Source organism: Lissotriton vulgaris, chromosome 10, assembly GCF_964263255.1.
Source record: "Lissotriton vulgaris chromosome 10, aLisVul1.2, whole genome shotgun sequence".
Lineage (NCBI taxonomy): Eukaryota > Metazoa > Chordata > Amphibia > Caudata > Salamandridae > Lissotriton > Lissotriton vulgaris.
In genome coordinates, this window is record NC_141698.1 from 200,696,410 (window position 1) to 200,709,123 (window position 12,714).

Here is a 12,714-nt window from a genome sequence, read left to right on the forward strand (position 1 = left end):
TCTGTGGTGGTAAGGAAACTGCTGGGTGCTCACTCCCCTTTAGGCCCGTGTCTTGGTTATCACTCACTCTGGATAGTTGTTTGAATGTAGTTTTAAGTGAGTAAAACCCATCGAGGGTTGATTGCTCTAGCTTATCCATTCTCGCCCCCAGGCCCTTAACCTGAGTTAGTAGGGGCATCAAGAGATTATTTACCCTCTCCAGGATATTTTCAATAGTGACGGGGTCGGTGAGCTTGGGGACGTTAACGGTGTTATCATTAGTAGGTGGTCCCTTAGAGGAGGCCACTTCATCCCCCTCTGCCACGGCTTTATTCTCTGTGAACAGGCCCTTTGCATGTTTCCCACCAGGTCCAAAAGGCTTTCTTATTCTTTGATAAAGCGCGGCCTGTCTCACCAACTTGCCCTTTTTACGATATCCTGCCTTTTTACTTGTAGACCTCTTATCCTGCCTAGTTTCGACAGTTTCAGTTATAGAAGGCACCCCATCTGGCACCCCATCTAGTATTACTATAGTCGGGGTGGGCGGTTTTGGCAATGAAGGCTGACTGGTGGCTTTTTTTAGGGGTTTAGGCGATACAGGTGGAGATGATATACTGAGACCATCCCCTTCCTCAATACCACTAGGAAGAAGCGCGGCCAGATGTTCCAACCTATCTATATTTTGCCCTATTTCGAGCAGCTGAGGGGGGTCTATTGAATCGCCCGGAACACCAGCAGGGGGGACAGTTTGAGCCCGCTCACAAGCCGGTGTAAGCGCCTGTGCAGCGGCCCCCAAGGATGAGCGTCTGGAAGGGAGGTAAACCTCGGACAGACGCCGCTCTGACATAGCGATCTCCTTTTCTATTACAGCCGCCACCCTGGTAATGAAGCGGTCCATAGTTCCAATCACAGGGCTCCCGGCAACGACTCCCCTTTCACCCTCACACCTGAGAAGTTTTCCTGAGCGGGTGGACATGATTGTTGGGAACCCTAAGGGGCCTCACTCAAACCGCCTGTACACACTACTGTTGGAGAGGAAAGGGACGTGGCCCAGCCCAGCCTTGACAGCCCCTGACTGCCACAGACTGCCCGCCCTTTGCTCGGGCTTCGCTCGGCGTCCCGTTCGCGTCCCGCTGAGCGACTGGCCGTTGTTAATGTAGAGGGCGTTGCAGGCGGGTGGGCGTGTCTCGGTGGGGGCGCGGCCGTGCACACCTGTGCAGCGCAGGGACTCCTGGTATTGTGAGTCCCTGCAGGCGCGCTCCCTGGGCCGGCTTTCACAGCTCCCTCCACGAACCAGGAAACACAGAAGCCCTGTCAGCCTCTACCCCTCGCCGCGCAGCGGCACCCGGGAAGCGGGTGCTGCAGGATGTCAAAAAAAGCGGCAGGCGGCGGATCCCTCCTGGGATAAGGGGAGGCTCGAACTGTGGCTTGGCAATGAAGGTCTGTAGTGGCGGCACCCGGGTCAAAATCACCGCAAAAGGCTCCCACAGTTGTCAGTAAGCTCCCGCCTTAAGTTGCTGGTCAGGCGGGGGGGCGTGTCTCGGTGGGGGCGCGGCCGTGCACACCTGTGCAGCGCAGGGACTCCTGGTATTGTGAGTCCCTGCAGGCGCGCTCCCTGGGCCGGCTTTCACAGCTCCCTCCACGAACCAGGAAACACAGAAGCCCTGTCAGCCTCTACCCCTCGCCGCGCAGCGGCACCCGGTAAGCGGGTGCTGCAGGATGTCAAAAAAAGCGGCAGGCGGCGGATCCCTCCTGGGATAAGGGGAGGCTCAAACTGTGGCTTGGCAATGAAGGTCTGTAGTGGCGGCACCCGGGTCAGAATCACCGCAAAAGGCTCCCACAGTTGTCAGTAAGCTCCCGCCTTAAGTTGCTGGTCAGGCGGGGGGGCGTGTCTCGGTGGGGGCGCGGCCATGCACACCTGTGCAGTGCAGGGACTCCTGGTATTGTGAGTCCCTGCAGGCGCGCTCCCTGGGCCGGCTTTCACAGCTCCCTCCACGAACCAGGAAACACAGAAGCCCTGTCAGCCTCTACCCCTCGCCGCGCAGCGGCACCCGGGAAGCATGTGCAAATGCTGTGTGATGCAGACTTATGTATTGTGAACTGCTATGTTAGGTGTCCTGGATCAAACCACAATACCAAGCAATAGCCCTCAAACTACTGTGTATAGAACTCATCCTTCATCATCAAGATTACAATGTATTGTGATTGTTGTAGTCCAATTTAAATACATGCTAGCAGTACAATTGGAGAGTTGTTAGTCTATATGGCAGCACTACAAGAATCAGTGTGAGTATGTTTACAAAACACCTGTCACTCTTCACAATGATGATGATTTTAAGACAAGTCAACTTTTTAACAATCACAAGATCTTCCATTACAACTAGCATTTATTTTACTTTTGATTACTTTGACCTTGAGATCTTCTTTCATGAAAGAAGATCAGTGGTCATAGGGCGGTCATATTTTTCCATTCTAGAGCTTGAATTTGAGCTGAGGTGTTGATCAACCGCCAGCTGCCATGCTTTTATGCTAGCATTTCACTTAAATACCAAGCATTTCAAGGCTTGGTTTGGAACTGGTTTTTAATGTTTTCAACATCATGAGGATATGCTGACATGTTATTGGTTTTATCCATTTTCTCCTTCCACAAGCATGCTTTTGATGGTATCTTCAGCATGTAATGGCACATTAGATCATGGTGTTGTTGACACTATCTTGCCAGATAAAGCTCCTATGCAGCATTAGGGATGGTGGTAAACCCCAAGCATGTATGAGGCTGTATGTCCCTACACAGCACTCAGATACAAGATAAAAAAATTGCATTTCAATCTCAGGAGTCCATAGTAAAATCCAAACCCTAAATGTTTGTTTAATAAGTTCAAGTTGCAAAACAGATCATAGTCAAAATACATATCAGATCAATAAAGGGAATTAGCTTAAGGCTTAGTCAAATGCAGCACCAGTATGACAAGAAGGGAAGAGGAAAATATTCTAAGTCCAAATCATGAGACAAACCAACAAGGGTTGGGCCTCCAAAGTCAGGTAGTCGGACGACTGGCTCATCTCCATATTTCATAGTTTATATAAGCAAACCCACCATAGAAATCAATGGAAATCGCAAAGTTAGCATAAGGTGATCAAATGTAACAATAAATTGACAAATCACAATACAGAATTATACAACAGTATCTAATGCCACCATTCTAACGCTAGGCTCCTAACGGCATATGAATGTGCCCTATTCTAATCTAATGTCTTTGGATGTGACAGTACTAATTAGTAAAACAACAATGGAAGTCATACAAGTGAATGGCTACTGGCAGGGAACCTTGCATGTTACAAAGGCTTCTGACGTATTTCTTGGAGAACAGTATGTCAACACAGACAGCAGCGGCCCGTGAAGGTAAGAGCGGTGGGACGGTGGGGCCTGGTAGGGGGGATTTCGATTGATGATGACGAGGGAAATAAAATGATTAATTTTGCTTTGTCATCACAAGTGCACATTTTGGTTACGTACGGTGAACAGAAGAATGAAAACACACGCATTATGATGGCTACATTAGAAAAGAAAATGGGGTTGGGTCCTAGTTCGGGCCTAAGTGTGTCAAGCACAGGAAAAATACGGCTATACTAGTGCAGTGTTGTTGTTTCAGCTCAGACGTGTTCACAATGTTCAAAATATCAAACACATATTTTATTCAATCATATTCAGCTCTAACAGTGTCTTAACATCCCTTGGGCAGGACTTCCAACTCAAGATCTGTACACTTGTACTTCCTTCCCGTGCAGGAAGTTTGGAAGGTTTCTGCTTGTGATTAGTGAGTAATGTCAGTGAATTTTGTATGCCCTGTTTTATGGTGATTTGGCCACACAAAATGACTGCCTGCACAGCTTTACACAGGAAGGAAGTTATGTCCTTCGCGGGAGTGGCTCCTGAGCAGACCCAGACTGGGAACCCAAAGCAGCCCTTGTAATGTTGACGGACCAGCCTCCCTGCTGCTTTTGTTACTGGGGGCTGATATAGTAACACCACTGCAAAACAGGCCCTTAGTAAAAACAAAAAACGGCCCGCCACTGCAAAATCGACCCCCACCCTTCCAGCCTCCCTGGGGAAATGCCCGATGCCAGCTATGGCCAGTCCGGCCCTGCTCCTGAGGTCCTTCTGTGTGCTGCTGCCTAGGAATTCATTTTCTCATTCCAAGAACTACCCATGCATGAAAATGGGCACTTCCTGATGTCTTGTGCATGTGCTATTTATCAGGTGCTGTACAGCACTCATATTTAACACATGCAGCAAATACCGATTCCACATGCACAGTAAACACTCACAATCAGTGTTATTTAACACATGTTATTTACTGAACCCAGTGGAATCGGTATTTACTGGAAGTGTGAAAATGGCTGTTTTACCACCAAACTTGTAATGTAGGCCTTAATCTCCCTCCTCTGCTCCAACATGGCTATTCTGTACCAGTCTGAGCACTCAGAAGTAACAGAAGGCTAGATATAGGACTTTACCAAATTAACACATAAATATATAAATAACGCTAAAAAGGCGTTTGACTTATTTTTTATTGTGCAATCTGCAAAAGTTTACATAGTACAATAGCATTTTTTTTACATTGATATATTCATTATAAAATGTACAGAACATAAGGTGTTTTTCTTTGCTCTGGATTTTTCTGCATTTGTAAGCATATTAATACTTTCAGATGTAGACAGCATTATGTCAATAGTCTGTATGGCAAATATGTATCTGTAGACACCGCACATGCACTAAGGGCTGCGCAAAGCCTCGTATTTCTCATCAAAAGAGCCCCGGCCTTGAATACTTAGCCTGCAGGGCTGCTCTCCCAGCATGCCGTGAAATGTCACCTGCGTCTCGTATTCGATTGCATTCCTGAAAGGAGAAGAAAGTGTTCAAAATTAGCAAGCGATTAATCAAGCGTGCGAACCTCAAGAAATTCTTAATACTGGCTTTTGTTGTCATGATGTAGTAAAAAAATACATTCTAAATGATTTTAATCTGGAAGGAACTACATTGTACATATAGCATTACGTTGTGCTGCTTTTATGCCACTGGTGATATAATAGCAACCTAAGCAGTGCTTCAGTTAATATCTTTTGGGCAATTGAAGGCCAAAAAGAAGACGCCATGGACCAGGATGGATGCTGGTGTGCGTTAAGAGCAGGGCTGCGCTGAGTGAATGCTTCAGAGGGAAAGGCTCAGATACGGAAGCGGCGAGGAGGCTCTTCTCTGGTCTGCTTGGGCGAGATGATGCCTCACATCTAGCCCACAAAGCAGTTAGGAGGGACAACGTTGTCTTACAAGTGCTCATGGGAGTAGCCCTCCATTTTGAACCAAGGTAAGTGAGCCCAACGCTCCCTAAAAGGCCTCCTTTGTTTTTTCTATCCAAGCATCTATCCATTCATCCTTTTGCCCTTCTATCTACCTGCTGATATCTACCATTTCACCTTTACATTGTCAACATTCATTCTTTGACCATTTTATTCATCCATTGGCCTTTCCATCCATCCATCACCTATGCATTGATCCGTCCATGCATCTAGCCACCCTTCATTTGACTTACCCATCCATCAATAAAGCCTTTAATCCATCAATTGATCCATTTCCCAGATTTCCATTTACTCTGCCATTCTTTTGTTTAGCCATCCTATCAGATTTATATTCACTCTGCCATTCTTTCACCCATGCAAATATCCTCTCAGATTTCTATTTACTCTGCCATCCTTTTACTCATCCATCTATATCAATCTTCTCAGATTTCTATCTACAATGCCATCATTTCACCCATTTAGCCATCCTCTCATTTTTCCATTTACTCTGCCATTCTTTCAACCACCCACCTACCCGCCCATCTATCCATTAATTCCCTCAGTTTTTATTTACTCTGCCTTCCTTTCATCCAACTATTTATCCATCCATCTATCCCCTCAGATTTCCTTTTACTCTTCCATGCTTTCACCCACGCAACCATCCTTTTAGATTTCCATTTACTGTGCCATCCAGCCTTCCTCTCAGATTTCCATTTAATATTCCATCCTTCCACCCATCCATCCTCTCAGATTTCCATTTAATCTTCCATCATTCCACCCATCCATCATCTCAGATTTCCATTTATTCTGCCATTTTTTCACCAATTCACCCGCTCATCCAACCATTGTTTCACCCTCACATCCAACTCCCACTCATCCTCTCACCTACTCATTTCACCCACCTTTCACCCACCCAATCATCATTTCACCCACTCATACTTTCATCCACTCATTCATCCACATATCCGTGCATCTGTCAATCCTTTCACACATTTAGCCATCAATCATTTGACCCACACATCCATTTCACCCATCCATCCTTTAACGTATTCATCCTTTCCCTCACCATTTCTTCACCACTCATCTGCTCATCCTTTCACCCACTCACCATCCATCCGTCCCCACCATCCTTTTACCCACCCATCCTTTCACCCACTCATCCACCCATCCTTCTTTACCTTTTCTGTTAACCCATCTTTCTTTCTTCCTTGTAGCATTAATGATGAGCTGGGGACCCCTGCAAGTGTCGCTACTTTTGTCAGACTATGAAGTACTGAAAATGTCATAAATTTCTTTTCGGGACTGTCTGTAAATCCTAAGACTTTTTAGGCAGTATACTTTTAAGAGGGTAATGTGGCAGGCACGCCTATGTTCATGTATTAACTAGTGACACTGACAAAAGTAAGGTTACAAGCTTCTGGAATGGTAAAGTTGAATTCAAATGACTGAAGGATGAGAAGAAATTAAACATAGTGGATGATTATTGGGGGAAAGTAATAGTCCAATGTAATAAAGGAAATTATTGGTGACTGTTTGCACATCAGAGGGTTTGCATTTGCAAGTTAATTTCGGTTTTGAGCTTCAACTGATGCAAATGTTACTGTGCACCATGCCCGTTCACATGTGGTGGTAAAACACTAAATTCATTTATTATTTGCATTCCCTAAATGGCAACATTTAATTTTTAAAGCAGTCACTTTTTTTAACCCCTTGTATGCTGATGAAGGAACCGCTCCGTCATCAGCTGCGGTGGCGCTGTGCTGATGACGGAGCGGTTCCGTCATGGCCCACCTGCCGCTCATGCGCGGCATGAATTCCGCGCCTGCGCTGAGCGTTCTATTGAGCGGGACGGGGCCATGACGGAACCGCTCCGTCATAAGCACAGCGCAACCGACGCTGGTGATGGAGCGGTTCCGTCACCAGCATGCGCCCACCGCTCTTCCGCCCCGCCCCCTTAGCACAGCGGCGGAATAGCCGCCGCAGTGAAGGGGTTAAAGAAGACACACTTGGCATTTAGAAATAAAAGCCAAAATTCAAAGAATGACAAGGAGGGAGCGTGCAGTGGTCCCCAGGATCACCGTATGCTTCATCAATGCCAGTAGTCACCCATCACAAGGTGAAAACTGTTGCTTAGTGTCTGCTTCCCCTCCCTCTGCGAATGAGATATCATCCTCTCAGTTTACAGTATCAGTTCAAGGGTTCGCGACAAACTGTATTTGCAAAGCACTTTCTCTACTCATTTATCGCACCAACAAGTGGGGCAGCCCTTTCAAGCTTCCTTATCTTTGTAATTAGTCACAAACTATACTTAGGGTCTGATGTATGTTGATTTACTTTACACATAGAAGGGGAGAGGGTCTAAACTAAACTCTACCACCCCGAACCCCCATAAAGTCTCAAGTAAACACACAACGGGGGGTGGAGAGCACGAGACTTAACATATAACAAACTAGACAAACTCATCTGTTTGAAGAAACTGCCCTCACTCACACACCGAAGTGTGTGACATGCTTCATCATAGGCCCTGCTTGCAATACGCCCTGGTGTAGCCACACTCGGGGCGGAGCATAAGGGAGGGGGAAAAAATAATAAATTCCACACAAAACAAAGTACAACCACAGAACTCAACACATGATGCACGTGAACATACAAAAGTGATGAAGCAGTGCAAATCACCAAGTGACTGAAAATAGTGATGCGATAAAAAGTGCAGTTAATGGGAAATAATTAAAACTGGTTTAAGGATACCAACCCACAAATATTATTCCAAGGTTCCTCCACCAGGATTAAAAAGAAAAAGGATGGGTAATGTCTTGATAAGAAGATGAGGCTTTTCAAGACTTCCCTCCTGGTACTGCTATGGTCAACATGTTTCAACCGACTTACTGTGCCTCAAAAGGTCACCCCGGTCTTCTTCAGGACTGATGTCGCTTTCAGTACCACTTCTGGCCCCACTGTATTTAGGTTAGTGTGCCCCGAAGTCAGAGCCGGTCTAATAGGATCCTGGCCCTTCTCGTCACGTGAAGTGAATGTTCCCAATAGTCAGGGAGAACATTAACTAGAAAGGAAAGGAGATGGTATAGACATGCTACACTCCCAGGTAATCTGTTTTCCTCCTTATACATTAAAAATATCTCTTTGAGTTCACTGTGTGGTCAGAGGCGTATAAATGCACCCTCTCAACTCTCTACCCGGGTTTGCAAATGGTCTCTCGAGTCTCCGAGTTTAAAACACGTTTTAAATGGTATTACTTCTGTTTGTTTTAGAAGGATCACCAATGCTGCATATATACACACACTCCAGGTATCACCTCGTCTCTTCCCTTAGTCACCCCCCTCCCTCTCTCGTTATTAAAAATCGGGCGTGGTCAACTATGCCCGCATTAGTACTCACCGAGTTTATATGGTATATAAACTCGAACTGGTGTCCGTCAGGAGGGTATCCCGGGAACACAATCTGCATCACAAAGAAAGAAAAAGGAGAAAGAAATGGCCGTAAATTCTCTCCACCAATGTCAGACTGATAGTGTAGTCCGTGTTCCTCGCAACAACATAATGCCATGGTGCCCTCCGGCGTCTCTCGTAGTTCACAGAGGTGCCCCTTCCCCCTATATCTCATCTCCTTACTGTTCCGTGGACCTGCTCTGCCGTCTCTGCCTGTTGTCTGGATCACCGTGAAGACTGCATCCGAGACATCTTGTGGCTCTTAAGAAGGCTGTTTACTTCCTGAAACGGGCTGGCTTGCACCACACATGATCTGACGGTCCCGCCCAGGACGTCATCACGCACCGTCGGGAAACGCCTCAGGATGATGGAACGTGTATTTTCGCCATAGCATTCCTTGCATACCCCTTGTGTGTCAGCGGTGTAATTATGGTAAAGCGCACATGATGGAGTGATAGAATGAGCTTATACACAAAATTCCACCATAGTATACTGATGTTAGTGCGCTTGTGTGTAAGCAGAATAATTGTAGTAACGCGCACATGATGGGGTGATAGAATGTGTTTATACCCAAAATTCCACCATAGTATACTGTTGTTAGTGTGAATCCGAATTCGGTTTCATCAAAAAATAATAAGAAACCTGTTTTTGGTTGGTGCCCAAGAATAATACTGTTATAGGTGGAGGAGGGTGGCACAAGACGTACCGGTCATCACGCACCATGAGGAAGCACCTGTGTGTGGTGAAAAGTTTAATAGGGCCATAGTGGTCCTTTTCATTCCCTCTGTGTGCCAGAGGTGTAATCATTGCAACGCACACATGAAGGCATGATCGAAAGTGTTTATACCTCAAATTACACAATAGTATGCTGATATTGGTGCAATTCTGTCATTAAAACCCCACAGTTGGTTTCATAAAAATCGTTTGTGACTGGTATCTAAGGAAATAGCATTCAGAGCGGGAGATTTTGGAGGACGGGTAGTGCACGTAAAAGATGTACTGTGGGTACCAATTATATCTAAGTCCCCTCAAGAGTAAGTCTCTACTGTCTTCCCAATGACTGCCACGGGATCTCATCGTTCAGCCCAACTAGGTGACTTCTTAAACAGTAGACCCATTTTTGCTCTCTCAGCAGCAATCTTCTCTGGTCATCCGTTTGATGTCTCCCTAGTGGTACTCTCTCTATGACAGTCCATTTAAGGTCTTCAATCGTGTGTCCCCGTTCTAGAAAGTGTCCTGTGAGTTTGGTATTGGTTTTCCCGCACCTTATTGTGCTTCGATGTTCTGTGATTCTCGTTCGCACCTTCCTGCTCGTCATGCCCACATACATTTTTTCACAAGGACAGGTGATCAAATACATGACCCCCTGTGAGTTGCAATTAGTGTGGGATCTTTGTTCCCATGGGGTAGATAGTCCGAGGTCAATTAACTGAGTATTGCACGTAAGATGGCATACGCTACATGAGCCACACCGTGTGTGGCGCATCAATCTGGGCAAGCCTGCCACAGTTGTCGTGCCCCTCGTACCCGTCAACACCCTGGGTCTTGTATGTACAAGTAGGTCTTTTAAGTTCTGGCTCCGCTTCAAAGAAAAGAGGGGTCTCTCTATATTCAGGCCCCCTGAGTTCAATATTTTCCAATTTCTTAATACTAGTCGTCTAACCTGCTGTGACGCTGTATTAAAGGTAGATACAAACACTGGTTTATTGTATTGGGGTCTGATAGTTTTAGAGAGGAGGGAGTCACGATTTGCGTTTAGTGCCCGTTTCCTGGCTCTTTTGATGACCCTGGGAGGGTACACCCGCTGTTGCAATTTCTGCGTGAGGGTATCAGATTCCACAATAAAATCAGCTCTATCCGAACAGTTCCGACGTATTCGAAAGAACTGGCCAACCGGCAAATCTTCCCGTAGGGATAGGGGATGGAAACTCTCAAATGCCAACAAGGCATTTTTGTCAGTTGGTTTGTGGAATACCTTGGTTTTCAGAACACCCTCACTAGGCTCTATCACTAGGTCCAGGAAGGGGAGGCTGGTTTTAGTGAAGGTCGAGGTGAAATGGAGGAATGGATTTTTGTCATTTAACCACTCTAAAAAGCGGTCGACTGATGTTCTGTCGCCTCTCCAGATCACCAAGACGTCATCAATATAACGTCGCCACATCCTCAGTTGTGGAGCCCAAGGACCGGTGGTATCCAAAACCGTCACGTTCTCAAAGGCCCCTACGTATAACCCAGCCAAACTGGGGGCAAACACACTCCCCATTGATGTTCCATGGGTTTGGAGGTACATGCCCCCCTCAAATTCAAAAACGTTTTTAGTGAGGGCTATCTCAGCTAGGTGTAGAATAAAGGCTTGTGGTGTTTCATAGGGCCATTCTCCCTCAAATAGCAGTGTCTCCAACATCCTGAGTGTTTCCAATTGAGGGATGTTGGTATATAGGGCCTCTATATCAAGCCCTATAAGGAATTCAGTGTCTGGGTCAAACGGGACATCCTTTAACAGATTCAAGATGTCCAAGGTGTCCCTCAGATAGGTGGGCAATTTCTGAACCATAGGTTTCAGGAAAAAGTTGCAGAACTGAGAAAGGGGCTCCAGCAGGGACCCCATCCCGGAGACAATTGGTCTTCCAGGAGGGGGTCTCACTGCTTTATGAATTTTTGGCAAAATATAAAAATACGGAGTCTTCGGTTGTTTGTTGATTAAAAACTCCGCTTCATGTCCCGTGATCCAATCGTTTATTCTGGCTTCTTCCACCAAAGTCGTGATCTCCCTTGTGACCGAGTCGGTTGGGTCCTCTGTCAATTTTCGATAGGTCCTCGGATCTGATAGTAAGCGGATACACTCCAACCGGTAAGTCTATGAGTCCAGAATTACCATGGCCCCGCCCTTATCTGCCGGTTTCAAGATAATTTCTTTGTTGTCCGCCAGTTCTTTCAATGCTAGTCTCTCAGAATTGGAGAGATTCGAAAAATGATGCTGTTGGGTGAGGTTGGAAGTTTCCAGGTCATGAATCACTGCCTGCTCAAAGGCAGCTATCTGGGGAGGAAGTACAGCCAACTGTGGAGTAAATGTGGACTTAGGACGAAAAGCCGTGTCCCCTTTGGCTCCACCCGGGGGTTCCTGCTCGCTAAAAAAGACCCTCAGTCTCAAACTGCTCAAAAACAAGGCCAGATCCTGTCGAAGTCTGAAAAGATCAGGATGATTCGTAGGAACAAATCCTAGCCCCTTATTGAGAACCTGTTCTTGTAGAGAGGACAAAGGGTGGGAGGATAGATTAACTACTAAGGAGGGCCGCGGCTCGTGCTCGGTAGTCCGCCCTGTGCCATACTCCTGGTCACGCGCTGCGTTATCTCTTGGTCCTCGTCGTCCCAGGTTACTCGTGCTTGGCCCTTTTGTTTGCCTCGTCCCTTGTTCCAGCCTCTCCCTAAAAAAGGCCCTTGGAAATTCTGAAATTGTGCATTCTGGAATTCAGGATTAGGGAATCTCGGATTCTCAAATTGTTGGTTTGGGTAAGGTCCAGTAGGGGGGTAACCCATCATCGGCCAGTTGTAGGCCTGATTAGAGTACTGTTGGTAGGGTTGCTGGAAGAATTGTGGTCTAGGACCACGCCAGAACCCCCGTCCCCTACCTCTCCTTTTAGACGGGAACTCATTCTCACTGTCCTCGCTAGAGCTACTGGTGGTATAATGACAAGGACAGCCCTGTTGGTTTCTCTTGTTACTTTCTGCCACTTTCTTATTGGCATATTCTGTAGTAGTGTAAGGGTAAGCCTTTTCCCTGGAGAAATTTTTCAAATCCTTCTGAAGTTTTGACATTTTTGAATGAATCAAATGGTCCCTATATTGCGAAAGTTCTGTATTAATTTGGTCTAGTTTGTGGTCAAAGGACGCCATTACAACACTAGCTTGGAATCCAGCTTCCGTTGTTGTAATTTGTATCAGGAGGGCATCAGCT

General features: G+C 46.3%; 1 protein-coding gene across 1 annotated transcript in view; it reads right to left on the reverse strand.

Moving 5' to 3' along the window:
- Positions 1 to 4,534: 4,534 nt before the first annotated feature.
- Positions 4,535 to 12,714, reverse strand: part of DLEC1 (DLEC1 cilia and flagella associated protein) — a 712,951-nt gene continuing 704,771 nt past the window's right edge. The window contains exon 39 of the mRNA XM_086940885.1: positions 4,535 to 4,879. Within this exon, the coding sequence (XP_086797011.1) occupies positions 4,756 to 4,879 (124 nt within the window). The 3' untranslated portion in view covers positions 4,535 to 4,755. The remainder of the gene's footprint in view (positions 4,880 to 12,714) is intronic.